Below are 23,539 nucleotides of genomic sequence, written 5' to 3' on the forward strand. Positions count from 1 at the left end.
TCTCTCCTATCATTGGGTTCTGGGGTTTGATCTCAGGTCCTCAAGCTTGGTGATAGGTAGTTTACACACTAAGTCATCCTGCCAGACCATTAAAATTTTTTAAAATTTATTTTTTTAAAATTTATTTGTTGAGTGGGAAATGTATCTGGCATGTAAAATGAGAAAAGATTAAAATAAATTAAAATTAAAAATTATTTATTGAATGTAGTGAAGCATACTTTGTCGCACAGCATACATGTGGATGAATGTCAGAAAATAAACATGCATTAAGTTGGTTCTCTCCTTCAACAATGTGGGGCCAAGGGTATCAACTCAGGTTTGCAAGCTTGGTAGCAAGCACCTCACCTGCTGAGCCATCTCACCAGGACTCCCCTTTCTTTGCTGACAGTGACTCCAGTATCCCAAACTGGCCTCAAGCACCCTATTGTAGCTGACACTGACCTTGAACTTCTAATCCTCAGGCTTCCACCTCCTGAGCACTGGGATTCCAGGCATGCACCACCATACTCCACTTTATGTGGTGCTATAGCTCGAACTTGGGGTCTGTGCATGCTGCTCGAGCGCTCTGCCACCTGAGCTGCACCCTCCGTTCCCGAGTGGCAGCTGTGACAGCTTGAGTACAGAGCCCTAATTAAGGCAGAGAGCGTCACCAAAAAAAAAAAAAAAAATGCCCACAACTAAGAAAGACACACTGCGTGTTGAGACATGAGAGCAAGGAACTGCTCTAGGCAAAAAATAGATGTTAAGGCCTGGGATGAAAGAGCACTCAGAGATTACTATAAACCAGCTTTTTGTTTTCTTCTTTGGTAATCCACTGTGTCAGAAGAGAGGGTGTTTCTGGAGGGGTGAGACACGACACTGAAGAGGAACTCATGACCACACTAAGGACTTTTGGATCCTAACCTAAAAAGCAGCCTAGAAATAAATAAAAGAACAGTTTACTAAAGGAAAAAAAAAAAAGACCCTCAAAAATGGTGACAGCTACCAATTTCCACAGGCACCAGGTATATTTAATAATTATAAGCCCTAAAATGATCAGAGAAACAACCCCATCCTATCCTTACCCCTTACCAATACTACTGTGTAACACTCTCCTTTAAAAATGGGATCAGTCCCTGACAGGCTGCAAGGGAAGAAGGGAAGAGACTTGGGGTAAAAATCAGAGCCGGGATTCCCAGACTGCCCACTGTCTTCTGCACTTGATATGTGGACTCACAGCAGCTCTGTAAGAAAGTGAAGGAACTCTGAAAGTGTTCATCTCACCGCAAGGCAGGCAGCGAGAGTGTTAAGATTTTATGTCTCCGATGGTTCCAATCACAGTTTCTAACACAGACACGAACCCACGCAGCGCTTCCGTCCTCGCCACGCTCTGTTTCACACAGGTCTGCATCTCTGAGCTCTCAGGCTTCAGCAGCAGTTCAGTTAGGAAGAGACAGCCACTGTCATCCTGAGCGCTGAGGTAGGCTTTCCAGGGCTTTGCTCCAGCCCTGCTCATGGCGATGGTCTGAATGTTCACTACTCTTAGAGCCATTTGGAGAGTGTCGGGCTGGACTTCTCCCTGCCAAGGAAATACCTGTTGAAGAGCAACTTTGAGGCTAAGCCACGTTTTCTCAAAATACTCAGCAGTAAGCTGGAGATTGGGAACCAGCACGAGAGCTTCAGGATCAGGAGATTCTTGTATTCCTTCCTTGTTCTCTTCAGAGATCAAGTGACCTAAAACAGTTAGAAGACTTTTATAAGAGATGCTCTCAGCAGCATTTTTACCTTACATTAAAAAATACCCATTGTGTTGCCAAGCACGGTGGTACCCACTTGTACTCTTAGTACTTGGAGTGGGGGTGAAAGCGGGAGGATCAAGGCTGAAAGGGAAGTCTTGGGTATACACCCAGCTCAAGGCCATTGTAGCTCATAAACATCAAAAGCAAAACACATATACTGTGACTGCTGTCTTCAGATAAATGGTTAAATAACCACTGATGTTAAATAGCCAATGACGAACGAACTCTCCTCATGCCCACAAAGGATTCCAATTCAGGCAAGAGTCTGAAATTTAGTTACAGTATTTTACTTCCCACCAGTTCCCACAAGGGGTGGTGGAAAGCTGTACCATGACAAGATAGAAGGTAAACACTGTTTTTACCTGGTGTGGCCAAGGATGCATTGGGAGGAGGCTCAAGGCGATGAGGCTCTACCTTCTGGCATTTAGAGATAGTTGCCCAGTGGGCTTTGCCATACACTGGTACCAGTGTGTTGAAATCTGAAGCCCAGCTATTCACAGGTCGTTCTGGCTGATCCTCCAAAAGTCCCAGAGAAGGGTCAGACTTAGGACTACACAGGATCTGCTTAACTTTATCAATGCCAACTAACAGGAGGCGATAATAGAAGAGACCTCGGTCTCGTACAGCCATATCCTTTTCTTCCTCTGAGAGAAAACAATGGATTGAGTTAAACAAACAAACAAATGGACACTGTACTCTCCAACCTTTGTACCAACCATAAGAGGAGAAAAGCAAAAAACTTTAGAAAGTATCATTTCCTTTCCAAGTTCCAGACATGATTTACGAGCAATGCAGGCTGTGAGGACTTTTAGCGTGAGTCTCGGCAGGAGCTATGCTCTGGGAAACCTACCTATGCAGTAATGTAACAGCCGTCCCAGCATGTCCTGACACTCCGCAGGGCGCAAGAGGAAAAGGCGCATTAGTGCAGTGAGTAGCTCCATCTTAACAGCAGGAAATGCCTCTGACTTCACATTTTCTACAAAGTCCTCCAACACATACGGAGCATTGGGGATTTTCTCCCCATGGACCCCAAGTAACCAAATAAGTGCCTGTTTCCCCTAGGAATGAGAAAATAATAGATGTTTAAAATGTGGCTGCCCAAACAAGGAGACAGAAGGCAGCCATGGGTTTAGCTTTCCCCTAGCACCAACAGATAAACTACACTGCTTCATTGCTATCAACGTGCACTATGCATCCTGCTCCATTACTTCTCGAAAATAAACAAGAATGAAATTCTAATGAAATGGGATTGGGGTTAGGGATGCAGTGAGTTCACAAAATGCCGACATAGCAGGCATAAGACCCCGAGTTTGATGCCCAGCATCAAAAAACTGGGTGTGAGGTTAAAAAGGAAAGGCCAGGCAGGGGTAGCCCATGCCTTTAATCCCAGCACTTAGGAGGCAGAGGCAGGTAGATCTGAGTTTGAGGCTAGCCTGGTCTACAGAGCCAGTTCCAGGATAGTCAGGGCTACACAGAGAAACCCTGTCAGGCATGAGGATCACACCTATAACTCCTCACTCAGCTGATGGAGGCAGCAGAATTAGAGTTCAAGGTCAAAGTCAGCTACACAGTTAGTTTGATGACAGCCAGGGCTATGCATAACACTGTCCTGGGCTATATGTGACACATTACCAAAAAAAAGATAAAGAGAACAAAAAAAAAGAAAAGAAAAGAAAAGAAAAGAAAGGAAGGAAGGAAGGAAGGAAGGAAGGAAGAAAGAAAGAGAAAAAAAATGCTATAACGCATAAATGGAAACTCAAAACTTTTGTAAGCCTATGCTGACTAAGCAATAAATAAAGCTTTCTCAGTTTTGGGCCTTTTGCCTAATTTAAGGTTTAACTGTAGTGATACTTTGTTTGTAATCTAACAAATAAAGTTTGTCTGAAGGTCAGAGTGTAGAGCTAAACCACTAGTCCGCCACACAGGCCAGGCAATGGTGACACACACCTTTAATCCCAGCACTAGGGAGGTGGAGACAGGAATGATGTGGCTGAGCAGGGAGAAGAATAGAAGGCAGGAGGAGACAGGAGCTCTGATACAGTCTGAGGATTAAGTCTGAGAGGCAGTCTGAGGATTCGTAGAGATGGGTGCAGTCTGAGGATGCAGTCTAAGGTTTCTATGAGACAGCAGCAGTCTGAAGATTTGTAAGGACAGGATTACCCTTTGGTCTGAGCATTGGTAGAGGTAAGAACTCTAGTGGCTGGCCACTTTGCTTCTCTGATCCTTCAGTTTTTACCCAATACCTGACTCTGGGTTTTTATTATAAAGAACAATTAGAATTCATGCTACATTTAATGTTTCTTTTGTTGTTGTTGTTTGTTTTGTTTTTGTTTTTGGGGTTTTTTTGTTTTTGACTATGTAGCTCTGGCTGTTGTGGATTTAGTGTACAGACAAGACTGGTCTCAAACTCAGAGATCCACTAGCCTCTGCTCCCAAGTGCTAGAATCAAAGGTGTGTGCTGAGGTTTCATGTTTCAATAAAAACTTACTCAAAGAATTTCTTGAAATCTTTTTATGAAAGTAGTTACTAACTTAGAAGACACACCAGAATCATCTGTGATGTTTCTTAAAAGCCAATCTGTCTAGATCTCCCCACCCCTAGATATTTAACTCAGCAAACTTTGTGGGGAGGAAGGAAACAAATTTCTGTAAAAATCTCAAACAAAAAGTAGCACACAGGGGAGCTGGAGAGATGGCTCAGTAGTTAAGAGCATTGCCTGCTCTTCCAAAGGTCCTGAGTTCAATTCCCAGCAACCACATGGTGGCTCACAACCATCTGTAATGAGGTCTGGTGCCCTCTTCTGGCCTTCAGGCCCACACAGAATATTGTATACATAATAAATAAATAAATAAATATTTAAAAAAAAAAAAAAGTAGCACACAGGCCAGACATGGTGGAGCACATCTTTAATGCCAGCAGTCAGGAGGCAGGCAAGTCTAGTCTACACACCAAGTACCAAACCAGCCTGGGCTAAGTAAGTGTTAACAAACAAAAGAAACTAACAACAGCAACAACAACTCCACAGTCTAAATCTCTGATTCATAATTATTCAAGAGGACAATGGTATCAAAGAATTTGTAATTAAAAGTACAGATAAGCTTCCTTTTTATTACTTTTGTGTTATGTCCCAAAGATAACCTGAGACATAAGCAAGCTTGAGTTCCTACTTGGACACAGCATGATAAAAAGAGTAATTGGCTTCCATTTCAGAGCTAGAGACTTTCTCAGTGGTAGAAGTGTATACTTAGCGTGAGTCTGATACCCAGAACCACAAGACCAAACAGATACAGACTCCATTTGTAGCATAAATAATAAAAACCCAGAGACAGAAACTGGGGTTAATTCTGAAAACCAGAAAAGTAAAGCAGCCAGCCACTAGAAAAGAGCTTCCTCTAGCAAGGCTGAGCGACTGCAAAGTAAACAGATTAAGCCTCTCTCTGTCCCATTTCACATTCCCTCTAGTGCTGGGATTAAAGGTGTGAGCCACCACCACCTGGGTTTGTTTCTGCACTTATCTTGTGTAGCTCAGGGCGGCCTTGAATTCAGAGATCCCTCGGACTCTGTCTCCCAAATTTTGGGGTTAAAGGTGTAAGTCACCATTGCCTGACCTCTAGTGGCTTTAGCTTTGCCTCTGCTCTTCAGGCAAGATTTATTTATCAAAATACAAATACCATATCACTACACCGTTTCAGAAGGCAGGGTCCTATAATCCTTTCTATGATTACAAGTGAAAAGAGAATTACATTCTACCTCAGTGTCTTGAATGTTCTCCTCACAGCCGGGCAGGGCCTGACATACAGCTTCAGTACACTGAGGGCACAACCACACCAGGTCTCGGAAAGTCTGCACCACCACTACAGCAGAGGGGGACACAAGAGCACAGGTTAGAGTCCGTGCAGGAAAGAATCCTGAGAAGAGGCGTGTGTTTGGATGAGATTTCTCACTGAACTTCGGGAAAACAGGATTTGGAGGGGTAGTTATTGATCAATTGAGAAACAGAAGATACACATGAATTTTACACAAAGATAAATCTGACGTGAAGATAAGGTGCCTAAACTGCAAAATCTAAGAAGACACATGTGACTGGCACTTATGTAAGTCTGAAAATAAGGCCTTCCTTGCCTCACTCCAGCCCAGCCTTGGAAGCGGGATGAAGCAAAAAGGGGAGTACAGCTAAGAGAGCTTCCTAGTGCCTTCATTATCCACAGAGCAGCCTTGTCGCTCCAGCAGCCAGAAGAGGCTACCCTGCTAATCTCTGATGGCAACAGATGATGACGCAAGGTCATGGTTAAGTCGATATAATTGAAATTCAGTTAATAAAAATATTTTTTTTAAGCAACTACTGTTAGCTAGGTACTTGATTTTAAAAAAAAGAAAGAAAGAAAGAAAACGATTCTAGAAAAGCAGGCATTACCTGTAGTGATGTGTTCTTGTCGGAGCCCCAGCAACTCTGTTAGAATCTGTACACACTGGTCTGTGTAAGTCTTGGCAATGCTACCTACAGAGGACGGAAAGGTGAAATTCCAGCACACTGTTCTAAGGCCATTTCCCATTAGTCAGAGGCGAACACAAGCTGCACACCTGTAACCCCAGCAGTTCAGGGGCTGCAGCAGGAGGACCACAAATTAGATGCTAGTCTGGACTACACAGCAAGATATGCTATAAAAATGAAAAACAAAGAAAAAAGACAAAGCTGTCTATGACGGTTAGTCTCTGTCAGCGTGACTGGATTTATGTCCATCATGGAAGCACACCTGCAGGCGTGTCTCTAAGAGTGTTTCTACAGAGGTTTATCCGGATAGAGGGGACCCATCCTGAATGTGGAGGCACCATCATGTGGGTTGAGATCTCAGAATGAATTAACAGGAAGAAGTAAACTTTTCCTTTCCTACTTCCTGAATGAAAATGCAGTAAGACCAGCTGCCTCACACTCCTGTCATGTTGGACAGTATCCCCTCAGATTATAAGCCAACATAAATTCTCCTCTCCTTAACTAGCTTCATATCAGGTATTCGGGTCACAGGAACAAGAAAAATAACTAATATAATAACCAAAGACATCTTTAAAAGAAAATAAAATCACTAATCACAATGAAGTAAGAATCTAAGTCTGCTGTGCTGGGAACTATGGTTAAAATAAATTCAGTTATTTTCAACTAAGCAAAAGAAATCGTATGGAAAAGACAAAAGTCCCCAAGCACAAGGCTGAAAGCAGAATGATGAAGGATGGGATGCAGTTTTTGGTCTGTTTGTTTGACACAGGGTCTTGCTGTAGCACATAGGGTGGTCTTGAATGTGTGATTCTCCTGCTTCGGTCTTGAGCGCTGGAATCACAGGCACATAACACATTTGACTGAGGCACCCTTCTGGATGCAACACACCTGAATAGGAATATTACTGCTGGAGATACGTGAGAGCAATCTTTTAGTTTAAGAATTTTTACTGTCTTTTTTGCCTCCTTTATTTCAAATATAGGGTTCCTCGTCCTCATCCTTAGTTTTAGCCCTCTCAACTTTAGTTTGTCAGCTGTTTTCATTCTTTGAGTCTTTCAAGCCTTCTAGGATCCAGACTGAGCAGTCAGAACTAATTAAGGGATTACTCTGTTGGTCCACACTTAGCACTATATATAGCCCATTACAGTAGAGGACTTTTAGTCAAGAGTTGGGTTCCATTCAGTTTGAAAAATATAAGATCTTTTGGCTACTTAGTAACCTTTTTGTACCTAAGTTTCTTCATCTTTAAAATATCCACTATTCTTGACTGCCTTACAAGACCGTAAGATGATATATATAAAAACATTTTGGCTAGATGATAACATAAAGACAGTATAAATTTTAAGTATTGTTGTCTGACTTACATATATTGTTTACCTTAAGAAACATCTGCCTTTATTTAAAACAAAACAACTCTTTTGACTTGCATGTAATCACTGACCCAAAATATGACCCAAAAAGCATGATACTTTGTCTCTGAAACAGGATTCATTTACTACTGTCCTCCATGGTGTTCCTGACTACAGTCTTTAGCTGGCTGACCTGGGTCCCAAGAAAGAAAAGCCCAGGTACTTTACCTATGGCAAAGATGGCAGCCTGTGCAAAGTCAGCAGACACATCAGTGCAGTATCCTCGAAGCTCTTCTAGCACCTGCTGCACGTTCTCGTCATTCACCAGCTCACACAGCACCTCCACCTTCTGAAGCTTGATGTAGTGGGGCTCCGAGTAAGAGCAGAAGAACTTTTTGTAGTGACCGCTAAAGTGACCTGGCAAACTATGCAACACTTGGCGGACATGACAGAGAGCAGCGAAGCAGAGCTCACGACTCTCGGAAGAACAGGCAGCTAGCAAGGGTCCCTTGACTCGTACAAGCACATCAGTTTGTACATGGGGGAAGTTTTTTGCCAAGGTCAGAAAGAGTTTGGTGGCTCCCATCACCACACCTGTGCTGCTGCTCTTGAGATAGCTGTCCAACAAATTGAGAATATCAAACAGTTCCTCCTCACTGCGGGGTTGGTAGCGGAGCAGAAAGTTCAATACTTCAGCCTGGCCCCACTGATCCAGTTTTGGCATTCTGTTCAAAATGAAAACAAAAGTGCTATTTTAATAACAAACGGAATATTCTTCATATAACTGCCATAAACCAAATAGAGGTTCATCATAACAAAAAGGGGAGAGAATTCTTAAAACAGATTATGCCATGATCAAATTCTTTTTACACTCTAAAACATAATCTTTACAGTCCACAACACAGGCAAATTTGCTATACTTTTCCCAAGGTCTATTTATTTTTGTGTATGAGCATTTTGTCTATATTCAAGTGTACTGCATGCGACCCTCTAGAAGGTCAGAAGAAGGTATTGGATCCCCTAAAACTGGAGTCATAGGCAGTTGTGAGTCACAATGTGAATGGTGGGAATTGAACCTGGGTCCTCTGGAAGGGCAGTCAGTGCTCTTAGCCACTTAGTCATCTCTACAAGAGCCCAGATTTTCTAATTTTAAGATAAATGGCTTAGTTTGGGGGATATAAGAGGAACTACAGAAGTGGAATTTATCTCCACAGTTTGTTTCTACCATCTTTACATATCAAGACAAATACGTCAGAAATTCTCCCAGTGAAATATGAGGAAATTAACAATTGCAGTAAACTTGAAGTTACTTCTGGGCTGGCAAATGGCTCAGTGAGTAAAAGTGTTTACTGTGTAAGCCTAATGATTTGAGTTCTATTGGAACCCACACAAAAGTGGAAGAGAATCGATGCCTCGGAGTTGTCTGACCTTCATACTTCTGCTGTAGCACATGTATACCCAAACCCACATCACCACCTCCATCATACACAATAATAAATAAGACTTAGTTTAATAGATCAACAAGATCATACCATGATTCATATTTCATAACAAAAAGAGCATCCAAACCTATTTAAGAGATGGTGGGCAATGGGCTTATTAATGACAACACCTCCTTCCTGTTTTAAAATTTCCTCTAGAGACCTCAGACAGTTCACAAGCACAATTGGATCCTGGTCACGCAGGAGACTGTATAGCTCATTGACTAGAGCACCGTCTAAAACAGAGACCAAAGATTACAAACAAAGAAAAACTTGAGTCATAGGGGCAGTAATGGCTCTAGGCAGACAAAGCCACATCTCTGCTAAAACAAAAACCAAAACCAAAAGCAACAACAAATAACATCATTTTGGGTATCAGATGGGACATACAAATTGAGAAATTTTCTTCAAAGACTGAAAAGAGGAGCTGGAATAAAAACAAGCATCTGATTTAGAGAGACATGCACAGTCATGAGACACACTGTCATTTTCTACCAAGCAATATAATTTTTTTCTTCCAAAATTATACACAATTGTGCCATAGAGGCACAAGTAAATATTGAGCATGGCAGATGATCTTACCCACTTCAGAGTCTCCATGAAGATTATGCATCTTGGCACAGCCAAGGACTGCCACTCTTCTGACATAGGAAGCCTTATCCCGCAGACCATTAAGAACAGGCTGTTGGATGTATTCCTGCACACCAGGCATCCTGAAACGCAGTCTAGAGTCAGGCAGAACTTGAAATACCAGCTTTGACATATTTAAGTGTGATTTAATAATTCATATTTGAACGTCTATCTGTCAAATCACGATAAATTGGAGAAAACCTCTACCAAATTTAAAAAGCTATAATTTGATTTTTGGGGGGGTTGGAATACTGCTTCAGAGGAAGCACAAATTGTTACAATAATAGCTTATTAAACATCTTTTCTTCTTCTTTTTTTTTTTGTAGACCAGGCTGGCCTCGGACTCACAGAGATCCGCCTACCTCTGCTGGGATTAAAGGCGTGCACCACCACCGCCTGGCCTTATTAAACATCTTTAACTGAAACACAGAATTATTTTACCAAGATAAAGAAAAAACAAATTTAAATAAAACCATGAGATATAGTTTAGAAGGTCAAAATAATGGCTGAAAATCTGAGTTCGAGGAAGAACAGTACTCTCATTAGTATTAGGGAACTTGACTTGTCCTCATTAAAAATCTGCTAATCCATCAGTCACTGAGGGCCAGGCAGGGGTAAAAGTGCTCACCTGAGGCTACACATGCTCCGTAGAGCCAGTCCTCGTACCATTGGGTTGGGGTCGGAGCAGTCTTTGCATAGTGTATTGATAGCCAAGAGCGCCAGATCTGGTTTCAAAGGTGCATATGTGCCCATATACAGATAAACCAACTTTTTCTGAACAATATCTACAGTGGCACTGGCCTTTACCATTTCCATGAAAACACCAGACATGTCCAAGCCCTGAGTCATGTGCCTGTAAAACATAGAAAGAACAGAGAGAAGTAAACACACAATCCCCAATCTGTAAGGGGAATTTTATTTATATATGTTCTGGTTGTCGAACTAAATTATGATCTTTCAGAGAGCTATAATTGTGTCTACCTTGTCTACTGCAATAGATAAAACTTCCTATTATGAGCCTGCAACTGTTGCCTATCTGTTTGACACCTGAATCCTTAGTCCACTGCAAGGAAATGACCCAGAGATGGTATATTCAACTTTATCATTCTGGAGATATGATAAGGGGACAACATCCTTTGAAGGTATAGGCTGAAGAGGGAGCTCAATGGTTAATTGGCATTTGGTTGCCCTTGCAAAAAAGCTGAGTTTAGTTCCCAGCACCCACACGGTAGCTTGTAACCATCCATAACTACAGTTCCAGGGGATCTGAAGCCTTGTGACACACACAGGCACCAGGCATACACGCTGTACACTTACAATGCAGGAAAATTACTCATACACATAAAACTAAAAATGGAAAGCTGGGCATGGTGATGCACAACTGTAATCTGAGCACTTGTTAGGCAGAGGCAGGTGGACCTCTTTGAGTCCGAGGCCAGCCTGGTCTACATAGTGAGTTCCCAGAACTGTCTAGAAGCTGTCTCGAAGCAAAATAAAACCAAACAGAGCAGGAGGCAGGTGTAGCCTCCGATGTCTAGAAATTCAAGATCAACTAAGAAGGCAGCCAAGAATATCACTGATTTAAAAACTCCAGTGTAAGTACGTAAATGGATGCATAGAACACAGACCAAGAATATCCACATCCACATGCTACTATGGAAGTCAGAAAACACTTCTCACAGAATGCTCTAGCTAAACGATCAGTTGGCTCGGCAAATGGGATACAGCTAACAAAACATGCTATAAGGCGTGGACAGGAACTGAACTTTTGTTTTGTTCCTTGGGTGGCATGATACAAAGTGTGGACTTCATTCCACTGGAAGTTTCTAAGTGGAACCACACTACTACATAGAACCAGCTGAGACGTTTCTTAAAAATACAGTCCCTGGATTCTATCTTATCCTACTGAAATCAGAGTCAGTTCCTGGGTCACACTTCTTTAAAAAGCACCCCAAGGGACTTTTGTGCCCTACTAACATTTCTGAGCTATAGCTACAGATTAATTATGTGTTCAAATGTATACAACAGAAAAGTCCTAAATGAAGGGAGGAGACAAGGCCACTTATTAATAAATTACCCACAATAGGCTGTGCTTATGACAGCCTCAGCCAACACTGCAGTCTTAAAAACAAAGACGGGATTTTTACAATTTTTCAAACCACCTGACACCAGTGTCGTCAAAGTTGACTATCAGGTTTAGTAGGATGCCTGGTGACATTCATAACACAAATACAGGCAGAATAGCAGATCTGACGAGGAGAAGAATGCTGGTATTAATTTGGTCGTATCTTTGAAGAACTATCCAGGTAGAAATGTCAAGCAAGCTGAGGGATAAATTGGTCTGCATTGATAATAATAATAATAATAATAATAATAATAATAATAATAATAATAAATGGAGAATTGTACTAGGTTAAGTCATGGCACCATGGGTCAGCAGCATAATTGAGAAGAAACCCTCTTAGCTGGGTAGGGAGACTGAAGTGACTGACAATCCAGAAATGCAGTCTCAAGGCCAAAAGATACAATTGCCTTGTATGCAGGTTCATTTACTTTCTCAAGAGTGGGTGCCGTAAGAGGATTAAAAGTAGGGCTGGGTGGGGAAGGTGGGGGTGCGAATTAGAATTCTAAGGTCGGTGATACCTAATAACTCGCTGGATGACATTCCGGTAGCGCAGCCTATCAGCCTGAATATGAGGGTTACACAGAGCCTTCTTCAGTTCCTTCACCACGTCCTCGGAGCCAAGGTATGGCATCTTCGCCAACAGTCACGGGGCCGTTTCCACAGACCCGTGGCGAATCCGTGGACTCCTTCTAGTCCCGATGTGGGAGCCTGAGTAGAGGAAATGTGGGCAGGGAAAACCCTAAAGGCGAGGTGTCACTTGGCAGTGCCTTCCCCAGGGCGAACACAAATGTCACCCCTCGGGCCTCTGGCGAGCCCGGCCCTGGCCCTTCAGGCGCCGACCGGAGCCTCGTAGGCCGTTCGCTCTGCCCAGCGGATCCCTCAAATATCTCTAGGCCCGGTTAGGCATTCGCTACCAAACCAGTGAATGGCAGATCTAGTACAGCCTTGCCCTACAGGCCCAGCAGCCGAGGCCATCACTCAACGCCCCAGCTACTTCCTGCGGAAATCCCGCCCCCTCGCCCTGCGACGCGCCGAGCGCCGAGTGCAGGCGGGACCGACCTGAGGGCGCCCTTCCCCCCTCCCCCCACGCACACACCTCTCGGCGCAGGCGCGCAGCTTGCCGTGCCGGGGCCGCAACCGGCCATCGGCAATCGGCTACTTGGGTCTGTCTCCTAGCCGCCGCGCGCACTTTGTCAAAGTGTGGGCCCTGGGTTCCCGCGCACGGGTGTGAGTGATGCTCCCGGGGCTTCTTCCGCGTTGGGTTCTTTCACGTTGGCCGTGCCGAGCACGGCCGCCTTCTTTTGGCTCACTCTCGACTTGGTCCACTTCTGGGTTGCTTTTCCCTTGTCCTTGCGTCCGCATGTCGTCGGGACGCAGTCGTGGAAGCCTCACGCGGGAGTGCTGTTCCTGCGAAGACCCCGCGGTTGGCTTTCCAACCCTGCCACCATGAACGGGGTCGTGATCCCCCAAACGCCCATTGCTGTGGACTTTTGGAGCCTGCGCCGTGCTGGTACCGCGCGGCTCTTCTTCTTATCCCACATGCACTCCGACCACACGGTGGGCTTGTCTAGCACTTGGGCACGGCCCCTCTACTGCTCCCCAATCACTGCCCACCTCCTCCATCGTCACCTACAGGTATTGGGGCTGGATTTGGCCTCTGAGACCTCTTTCAGGAATCTGGGTGGGGAGTTACGATCTGTCACAGTTTGGAGATCACAGAGTGGGCGCCTTGAAGACTGAATTTTTACAAATGTGGGAGTTGATCCCAGAATAAGACTAGCCTCCAGCTAGCTAACTGAAGATTTTGAGCTGTAAATTTAGACGAGGAAATTATTCCTATCATTTCATAGACGCTAGGCCAGTACCTCCCTGATTTTAAGAATCCACCAAACTGAGGATGTAGCTCATTGCTGGAGCTTTTGTTAAACATGTGCAAGACCCTAAGTTAGATCCCCAACACTGACTGCCCATCCCCACTAACACATCTATTTTGCTCTCCTGTTCTTGTCTGATTTAGTAGACATGGCCGGTATGAGCCCTGGCAGCCTGACTGGAACTTCCCCGGACACTTGTCTCCCACCCCTGTTGGGATTATGATAGAAGAAGTTTGAGAATCTTTATCTAGATTGTTTTCAGATTCTGAGTTTAAATCGATCCAAAGGGTGGGAGCCAGAAGAGGAAGGACAGATCTTTTGGGAATCTCTATTACAGCTTACGTGAGAGTGTTTCAGGAGTTGGTCAGCTTTCCTTGATGGATGGTATAGTTCCTGATCCAGGAGAGGAGTCTGTGGTTAATAGGGTAACCAACTGTTTCCTCAGGTGTCTAAGCAATGGATCCGAGCACTGGAGATTGGTGAGAGTCATGTATTGCCTCTCGACGAAACTGGGCAAGAAACCATGACTGTAACACTTATAGATGCCAATCACTGTCCTGGTTCTGTCATGTTTCTCTTTGAAGGATACTTTGGAACAATCCTCTACACAGGTGAGCCTCCCGGAAGATGTCCCTCTCTCTTTCCAGCCCTGTCATTTCTGAAGCTGCCTTCACCAAGATTGGTCTTGTAGCTTCATCCCATATAAGCACAGTGACCCTTTCCAACTGATTTCCTACTCTTTGACCATCTAAACCTTGTTAAGAATATGCAGGTAGGGGCAGGAGAGATGGTTCAGAAGTTAAGAGTACTGACTGATCTTCCAGAGGTCCTGAGTTCAATTCCCAGCAACCACATGGTGGTTCACAACCATCTGTAATGAGATCTGGTGTTCTCTCCTGGTCTGCAGGTATGCATGGAGACCAAATGTTGTATACATAATAAATAAATCTTTAAAAAAAAAGAATATGCAAGTAGAAACACAAGAGCAGGCTAAGTGTAGTGGTGGTACAGGCCTCTCTCTCATCCCGGCAGCCTCTGCCTCCAAGGTGCTGGGATTAAAGATGTGTGTGCCACCACCACCTAACTGGAATCTTTTTTTTTTTTTTCTGGTTTCTTTGTGTCACAGCCCTAGCTGTCCTGGAACTAGCTCTCTTGCTTGTAGACCAGGCTGACCTCACAGAGATTCACCTACCTCTGCCTCCTGAGTTGCTGGGATTAAAGGCATGCAGCACCACCACCCGGCTTTGCATTCTTGCTTAGGCAAAACCCCAATGTAAATCTTAAAAACAAACAAACAAGCATAAGAATCCATTAACTAATGCCCACCTGTTGCTAAAGGCGGAAGAGGCTTGTCTTCCATCTTTTGGTCTTTGCCCCCTTCTCCCACCTCCTATGTTGCGCTTCCAGGTGATTTTCGATATACACCATCCATGCTGAAGGAGCCTGCCCTGACACTGGGGAAACAGATTGATACTTTATATCTAGACAACACCAATTGCAATCCAGCTCTGGTTCTTCCTTCTCGACAAGAAGCCACTCGGCAGATTGTCCACCTCATTCGGCAATTCCCACGACATAACATAAAGATTGGTGAGTGCTTCCCTTTTTCTCTCGTTCGTGCTTAGTGAACCTAAATTCCTTGAAGGTTCTCATTGTTTTTCAAGTCTTTGTGCAGGCCTCACCCTCCTTGTAAAACCTACTATGATAATCTAATTTAAAATTGAACTTCCCAGCTGGCTTTGTGGTTCAAACCTTTAATCTCAGCACTCAGGAGGCAGAAGCAGCCTGTTCTACTAGTGAGTTCCATTGAGTAAGACTCTGTCTAAAAAACAAACAACAATTGAACCTGCCCACCATCATTCTCAACCCTTCCCCCAGCTCTGGTATTAACTCTAGGGTCTCACATTTGTTAGGCAAGTAATCTACCATTGAACCCTCTTCTTTAAAATGTTTTTATTCTTAGTGCTAAGATTACAAGCTAACACAGCCAGTTTGTATAGTGCTGGCATTGAACCCAGGGGTTTTGTACCTGCCAGGCAAGCACTCTGTCGACTGAACTACATCCTTAGCCCCAGACTTACTCATTTGTATAGTACCCGTCACGTCCCGGTGTGATCTGTACATATTTAAGTACGCTGTTGCTTGTATCCCTGATAACGTACACACACACACCAGTGTGAACTATAGCTCACTTTTAATCCCAGTACTTGAGAAGCAGAGACAGGCAGATTTCTGAGTTTGAAGCTAGAAGAGTTTGAGGCCAACCGGTCTGCAGAGTGAGTTCCAGGACAGCCAGTACTACACAGAGAAACCCTGTCTTGGCTGAGGGAAGAAAGAAAAGAAATTGTAGTGGCATTTTAAGTGTATTTTAATAAATAAAGCTACCTAAAGAGCTGAATAAAACAGCCCCACTGGTCAGCCTTACAGATCAGGTAATAGTAACACACACCTTTAATCACAGTAGTCATACTAGTTGCCATAGAAGCCGGGTGGTGCATGACTTTTAATACCAGTGATGCACGCCTTTAATCCCAGCCCTAGAGAGGATTATAAAACCGGAGGAGACAGCTCTCACACACAGTCTCATTCTAACATTCCTAGATCGCCGTTTGGACTGAGGTCAAGGTAAGAGCCAGTGCTGGCTGTTTTGCTTTTTGGATCTTCAGGTTGAACCCCAGTTTCTCTTTTTTATTAATTGTGCTTCAGAAAACTCTTAAGAGGGCTGGAGGGACAGCTGTGTGATTAAGAGCACAGGCTACTCTTTCAGAGGACCCACATTCAGTTCCCAGCACCCACGTGGCAGCTCACAACTACCAATAACTCCAGTTCCAGGGGATCCAATTTCTCATCTCACCTCTAAAGGCTTCTGCACACATGTGGTACACAGGTACACAGACAGACATACACTTAGGCTCACATCCATACACATAGAATAAAGTAAATAAATAGGTATTTTTTTAAAAAAAGAAAAGAAACCCCAGAAAGGTAAGAGGAAGCTTTGTGTGTCAGAGAGGCAGCAGGCAGTGCGACAGATATATAGTAGATGAGGCTGAAAGGCAAGAGGGTTGGAGTGTACTAGCCATTTTGAATTGATTCTAAACTCAATGAGGAGCTGTTAAATGGTTCAAGTGAAAGAGGAACAGTATTCCGCTTGTCTCATAATATATATTCCATAGTTTCCTTGTGTAGTCCTTTTAGCTGTTACTGCTTCTTCTGCTAGAATGTAGGTTCTACCATGACAAGGTTCTTTATCTCTTGTGGCTATATCCTAAGTGCCTACAGAATGAGAAAGAGGTGGTCAATAAATATTTGCTATGTGAGTTAATAAGAAGGTTGGCGTGCTTTAAATAGGTGAATTGAGAAAACAACTGTTTGATTGTTCTGGTGACTCCCTAGTAGTACACAATATTTTGGGGATTTTTTGTTTGTTTGTTTGATTTGGTTTTTGTTTGTTTGTTTGGTTGGTTTTGGTTTTTTGAGACAAGGTTTCTCTGTAGCTTTGGTGCCTGTCCTGGAACTAGCCTCCAACTCACAGCAGTCTGCCTGCCTCTGCCTCCCAGGTTCTGGGATTAAAGGCGTGGTCCACCACCACCCAGCTATTTTGGGGACTCTTAAAGTTGCTTTTTGAGAAATAGTTTATGAAGATCAACTTTTCTATAAAAACAAAACAAAAACACAGCTTTTGTTCTAAATAACTTCTTTAGTTACTCCTAAAATTATAGGTCCTCAAAAGAGGAAAATGAATATCTCTTTTGGTTTTTCGAGACAGGGTTTCTCTGTGATGCCCTGGCTGTCCTGGAACTAGCTCTTGTTGACCAGGCTGACCTCAAACTCACAGAGATCCGCCTGCCTTTGCCTCATGAGTGCTGGGAAAGGCGTGCGCTATCACTGCCCAGCCAGAAAATGAATATATCTTAAAGCATATGTCCCAACTCTGAAAGGAGTTTCAAAATGGCCTTAAATAAAAATAATGAAAAATATTATGTGCCTTCCACAGTAACTACCAAACTGATTGGGAAATAATCCTCACCCTCAGGATTACTTAACTATTCATGAAGAAATACTCTCTGACCACTCTTGAAGTATGACATGCAGAATTTTCTCAGAGAAATACGGCTGGTTAGGAGAGTGCCTGTGGTAGAGCTTAATTAATTTTGCGAAAATATAATTAGTCTTGTAATGTGTCACATATACAGTAGGCGGTGGGGATATAAATCTAAATAAAGCATGGTGTCTGGTGGTAAGAGCTTCCTGTCTATTAAGGAAGGACACAAACTAGGAAAAAGATGTATAGAGAGCAGAAAACCTTTTTGCTCAGAGGTGAAATTTGGATCATAATCAAGGGTAGTGGATATACAACAAACTTTCTAAGTTCATGGTTTAGTCGTGAGGCTGTAAAGTCTGAGAACAGTGGTTCAATACCCTGTCCTGTATTTCTTACCGTAGCCATTGCTAAAATTCACATCTGCGTTTCTTCTGTGTGCATACCTTTGGCCTTCAGATGGAATTTCCACATTTAACAGCTCTGTCATGTTTTGGTCGTAGTAGTCTGATGATTAGAATTCATACTTTTCTACCTCACACTGCTCAACAGCCCCGCTTCATCTATAGCATGAGGTTCTAACTCTTTGATTTTTTGAGACAGGGTTTCTCTGTAGCTTTTGGAGCCTGTCCTGGAACTAGCTCTTGTAGACCAGGCTGGCCTCAAACTCAGAGATCTGCCTGCCTCTGCCTCCCAAGTGCTGGGATTAAAGGCGTGTGCCACTACCACCTGGCAGTTCTGTTTTTCAGTACTTGGAAGGCCCACTAATAAATGACATTGGTTAGGCTGGAGAGATGGCTCAGCCATTAAAGGCTAGGCTCATAACCAAAAAGTGCCATAGCTCACTAATCATCTGTACTTTAGTAACACTGAGGTGGGTGCTCTTCAAATATTTTTACTATACCCTTTCCTTTGCTGGTTAACCCTGATCTATCCTTTAAGATATAGCTCAGTTTCCTTTGAGCCAGAACGATCATCTTCCATTAATTTGCCAAAATGACAAGCACAAAGGAGAAGAGGAAATTTACCTGATGTCTCTAAGTCTCTAGGCCTTTTGGAAAACATGGAGGTATTCCTTTGGCTACATATGTGTGAATGTTCAGGCAAGTGGATATTATTGACATCAAAAGACTGGATTCCGTTCAAAAAGGATGTGTTATAATTACTAGCATTACCCAGAATGCTCTTGGCATTGTTGTAAACAAGCAAGTTAAAGATAAGGTTCTTGCCAAGAGGACTTTGAGCATATGGAGCACTACATGGAGTGTAAGGACGTATAGAACAGGTGAAGGGAAATGGTCAGAAAAGGGAAGGCCCCAGGTTCATCTGTAGTGCCCACCTGTGCTGCCCAGAGACGCACTCACCATGGGAACCCGTGGAAAGTAGCCCATGTTGATCTGTGAGTTCATGGCTTAATAGAGATAGGTAAATAAATAAATTGGCTCTAGATCATTCAAGCAAGGTTTTTGTTGTTTTTAAAAATGGAATGCTTCGAGAATTTATATGTCACCTTTGTGCCGAGGCCATGCTAATCTTCTCTGTATCGTTCCAGTTTTAGTATGCGTGCTGCCAAAGTGAGCACGAGGGAGGTTTTTTTTGGTTTTGTTTGTTTGTTTGTTTTTAATTAACTGGAAGTGTGCTGTTTTCTTCCCCAATTAATACTTAAGTTTCCATCACCTACCAAAAAACTGGACCTGGCACAATGGTCATTTGTCACTTTATAGAAGCTTTTCCTAATTTCCTCAGCTTCTGTGTCTTTATAACACTGCATGCATGTGTATGCCGTTGCCTTTCTTTACATTGTGTCTGAGTCTGCAGGTGAATGGTCCTCCTGGAAAGCTTAAACCTTCTTAATCTGTCTGTTCTCACAGTGCCTAGTGCTTGGTAGACACTTTCTCTTGTTGAACTGAAAGGATAAATGGATTTTTGTGTGCTCCATATCCGCATTTGCTAATTTGTTTTTGTTTTTCGAGACAGGGTTTCTCTGTGTAGCAGTTCTGGCTATCCTGGTACTCACTTCATAGACCAGGCTGACTTTGAACTCAGAGATCTATCTGCCTCTCGAGTGCTGGGATTAAAGGCGTGAGCCAACACTGCCCTGCCTGCGTCTGCTATATATCCTAAATGCATTTCCTTCTGATGCACTTCCTGGATTACCACATAGATTTTGCATATTTTTGCTAAACATCAGTAGTTCAGGAGTCTTTAATACCTTCATTGTCTTCTCTTCCCCCACCCTTGAACGTAATTTAGGACTCTATAGCCTAGGAAAAGAATCACTGTTGGAGCACCTCGCCCTCGAGTTTCAGACCTGGGTGGTATTGAATCCTCGACGCCTGGAGTTGGTACAGCTGCTGGGCCTCGCGGATGTGTTCACGGTTGAGGAAAGAGCTGGGCGCATCCATGCTGTAGACCACACGGAGATCTGCCATTCTGCCATGCTTCAGTGGAACCAGACTCACCCTACCATTGCTATTCTTCCCACAAGCCGGCCAATACGGAGCCCTCACCCAGGCATCTACACCATCCCTTACTCGGACCATTCGTCTTACTCCGAGCTGCGGGCTTTCGTTGAGGCTCTGCGGCCCTGCCGGGTGGTGCCCATTGTCCGTCAGCAGCCTTGTGGAGAGTTCTTTGAGGACAGCTTGAGTCCTAGGCTCTCTATACCCCTGATTCCGCACTCGGTGCAGCAATACATGTGCTCCTCCCCTAGGAAAACACACGTGCTCTGGCAGTTAGCAAGGAGACTAAAGAGGCCAAGAATCCAGGGTGTTGTGTTTGAATCCCCTGAGGAAAAAGCTGATCAGGCGAAAGTTGACAGAGACTCAAAGAAGGACAAGAAAGAAAACCTCTCTCCCAGGCCTGAGGACCCTGAGAAGCTCTCCCTGCACCCTCTGCAGGCCAGGAAGCAGTTGTTCCCAGACTCCTCCAGGGAAGACTGTGAGGAGCCGGTCCTTCTTTGGGACCCCAAGAAGATGACGACTTTGGATCTTTCAGTGCAATCGCAGCCTGAAGATGAGTTTCTCTCTGCAGAAACCAGGGAGGAAACTGGCTTAGGGTCCCCCTTGATACCGAGGGTGGGCAAGGACTCACCAGCTCGAGGGACCCAAGGAAGCCTGGTAGGCTATGATTCTCCCCTGTCTCGCATTAGCAGAGACACTCATCCAGCTGCCGAGTCCAGGGGCCTGGCACTAAAATACCTTCTTACCCCAGTGAATTTCTTTCGAGCAGGCTTCTCTTCTAGGAACTTTGACCAGCAAGTGGAAAAGTACCAGCAGAGTATACAGTGTCACAATCCTGATGGGTCGCTGCGGTGTTGAACAGTGGGTGATGGCCAGTGGCTAAAGTTTGGTGTCTTCCTTTACAGAATCCTGTGGCTCAACCTGGAGTAACTCTTCTGAAGCTTGTTGATGGAGTCCTGGTGCCTATGAAATCCTTAGCTTTATAGCTGATAATTATTATTTATGTTAGTTTTATTATTTTTAACATCTTTATTATAAAATATCCAGTGTTCATAAGCACATTAAAAGTTCTTAGTCCCATAGCTACTTAATCTGTTCAACTTGGTTTAACCCAGTTTTTCTTAAACTTTTAGCAACATGCAGGGGTTTTTTTGTTTGTTTTTGTTTTTTAGTGGAAAAGGTAGAATCTGAATCAAAAATGAACCGGGTTTGTCCCATGTGTCATATTCCTCAGGCCCCCTTCATTCTATTCCTAGATAAAAAGTCCTTAAGTTATTTATTTTCAAATTGTAAATCATGGTGCTGGAGAATAAAGTGGTAGCTTGGGCAGCATGTTCTAATTCTGAATATCACTGATTTGCTGTGACCCCATCCAGGTAACTTCCTGTCTCTGCCTCAGGGAGGGAACAGGAAACCATGAAGAGATCTTGAAACTGTTGAGAAAATAGCACCTTCCTCTTTCATGAAGGCGGTTAGTAACTGTCATGAGAAATCCACCTGGAACAGAGCCATTTGGGGGTAGGGACCTGGACTGGAATAAACTTGACATTAAGGCTTAGAACATGTCCGAGCTACTGGATACTTGGAGACACTACTTTGTTAAAGCTATAAAAGATAAATATGCTACCAGATATTCCTCTGATTGTTCACATAGCTGGGATTCCCCCCCACCACCACCAATCTGAGTTAGGAAGCCAGAGTGCAGAGCATGTTTTATAGTATCCAGGGGGAGAGACCAAGGAGCCCGCTAGCTGGAATGGGTCAGAGTGTGCAGTTTACCCTGTCCCGCCCATAACCTAACAAAATGCCAAGTCTGTAAGCAAGTCAGCCGATAGCACAGCCCAGAAGAACGTGCTCAGGGAGGGCACAGGCGAGGAACTGGGCATAGGAGTAAAAGCAGCTTCAGCATGAACCCTTGAGCCTTAGCAATGAAGATGACAGTCTCTTACCCTTGGGAAGGAGAAGTGAAATTCAGAGAGCAAAGTAAGGCTATGATCGTGAACACACTGTACCTGCTCTTCTTGTCAGTGACCTTCCTATAACCTCTGAGGGCCATAGTAGCTGCAGCAGGTGAGGTATGTGGTACAGCAGGAAACCTGGACATCGTCTGGGCTGGAATCCAGGGCACCTGGCAGATTGTTTATAGAGGAGCCTTACTCCGCTGTAAAGTGGGGGCTGAGATGCCTATCTCCAATGATTGCTATGTAGATTAGATTATTGGTCAAATTCCCTAGCTCTGTCTCTGGGACATGACAGTATGTCAGATATGGGTTTTTGTAGCTAAAGGTATAACACTGGTAAGATGTGTATTTAGCAAGCTAAAATCCTGGGTTCTATCCTGAGTGCCACCAATAATAATAATAATAATGATAATAATAATGTAACAAAGTCTTGATTCTCTTTAGTCTTCAAAACAATTCTCTGCTAGTTCCAGTACAGGCACCAAAGTTACAGAGAAACCCATCTCAAAAAGCAAACAAACAAAAAAACCTCTAAAAATACAAAATAAGCCAGGTGGTGGTATACGCCTTTAATCACAGAAGAAGCAGGTGGATCTCTTGAACCACCCCTCCCTGCCCCCCAAAGATGCAAAATAAACTGTCTTCCATGTAGACTGATTGAGTCCTTTTCTGGTCTTTCTGAGGATTTAAATATGTTAAATGTATGCATTTCTGAATTAAGATAATTCACACGTGTGTTCCTGCACACACACACACAGAGTGATTTTTTTTTAATGTGAAGGGTGTTGGAGAGATAGTCCGATGGTTAAGAGCTCTCGCTGGAGAGATGGTCCGATGGTTAAGAGCTCTCACTGCTCCTGAGGACCTGGATTTGGTCCCCAGCATTCACATAGGGTGGGTCATAACCACCTGTAGTAACTCAGGTTCCGGGGGAGTCTGATGCTCTCTGACCTCCATAAACAACTGCACATAAACTCGCGCAGCCTCACACAATACACAAATAAAAATAGATTTTAAAAAGACTTTAAAGAGTCCAGTGAAATGACTCAGTGGATAAAGGCACTTGCCACACAAACTGGTGAACTGGGTTCAACCTCCAGAACCCACATAAAAGTGGAGGAGAATTGAGTCCGTCAAGTTATCCTCCAGCTGACTGTCATGCATGCCTACACACAAACAATAGTTAAGGGCGGGGTAGGGGACTGAGAATAATACTGTATATGGCTTTAAATGCTGTTTTCTTAATTGGGATTCAAAACGCCAATATAAAAAGCCTATTTTGCCGGGCGGTGGGGGCGCACATCTTTAATCCCAGCACTCAGGAGGTAGAGGCAGGTGGATCTCT

At 43.8% G+C, this 23,539-nt stretch overlaps 2 protein-coding genes and 1 non-coding gene across 3 annotated transcripts; 1 reads left to right on the forward strand and 2 right to left on the reverse strand.

Annotated features, from left to right (window-relative positions):
• Positions 1-178: 178 nt before the first annotated feature.
• On the reverse strand, positions 179-12,861 carry Ap4b1 (adaptor related protein complex 4 subunit beta 1). The gene is made up of 10 exons (XM_048442260.3): positions 12,374-12,861; positions 10,359-10,583; positions 9,683-9,813; positions 9,189-9,336; positions 7,848-8,344; positions 6,193-6,276; positions 5,529-5,632; positions 2,629-2,836; positions 2,141-2,422; positions 179-1,713 (listed from the first exon to the last, which is right to left on the reverse strand). The coding sequence occupies exons 1-10, from the start codon at positions 12,484-12,486 to the stop codon at positions 1,286-1,288; spliced, it is 2,220 nt and encodes a 739-aa protein (XP_048298217.3). The 5' UTR covers positions 12,487-12,861; the 3' UTR covers positions 179-1,285.
• A 152-nt stretch (positions 12,862-13,013) lies between these two features.
• Dclre1b (DNA cross-link repair 1B) lies at positions 13,014-22,845 on the forward strand. The gene is made up of 4 exons (XM_048442257.3): positions 13,014-13,490; positions 14,175-14,340; positions 15,137-15,319; positions 20,025-22,845. Exons 1-4 carry the CDS (start codon positions 13,302-13,304, stop codon positions 21,089-21,091), a joined length of 1,605 nt encoding a protein of 534 aa, XP_048298214.1. The 5' UTR covers positions 13,014-13,301; the 3' UTR covers positions 21,092-22,845.
• LOC125405697 (U6 spliceosomal RNA) lies at positions 19,247-19,353 on the reverse strand. The gene has a single exon (XR_007233668.1). It is a non-coding gene; the product is annotated as a U6 spliceosomal RNA (small nuclear RNA).
• Positions 22,846-23,539: the final 694 nt, after the last annotated feature.

The sequence above is a fragment of the Myodes glareolus genome, chromosome 17, assembly GCF_982192425.1.
Source record: "Myodes glareolus chromosome 17, mMyoGla1.1, whole genome shotgun sequence".
NCBI lineage: Eukaryota > Metazoa > Chordata > Mammalia > Rodentia > Cricetidae > Myodes > Myodes glareolus.

Bases quoted from the DNA above. Each gene is read 5' to 3' on its own strand.
- Dclre1b (XM_048442257.3), top strand. From the start codon at position 13,302: ATGAACGGGGTCGTGATCCCCCAAACGCCCATTGCTGTGGACTTTTGG. The intron at 13,491-14,174 runs GTATTGGGGCTG...CTGTTTCCTCAG, and splicing joins TCCTCCATCGTCACCTACAG to GTGTCTAAGCAATGGATCCG. The intron at 14,341-15,136 runs GTGAGCCTCCCG...TTGCGCTTCCAG, and splicing joins TGGAACAATCCTCTACACAG to GTGATTTTCGATATACACCA.
- Ap4b1 (XM_048442260.3), bottom strand. From the start codon at position 12,486: ATGCCATACCTTGGCTCCGAGGACGTGGTGAAGGAACTGAAGAAGGCT. The intron at 6,277-7,847 runs GTAAAGTACCTG...CGTCCTCTGTAG, and splicing joins GGCTGCCATCTTTGCCATAG to GTAGCATTGCCAAGACTTAC. The intron at 2,837-5,528 runs GTAGAATGTAAT...TCTCATTCCTAG, and splicing joins AGAACATTCAAGACACTGAG to GGGAAACAGGCACTTATTTG.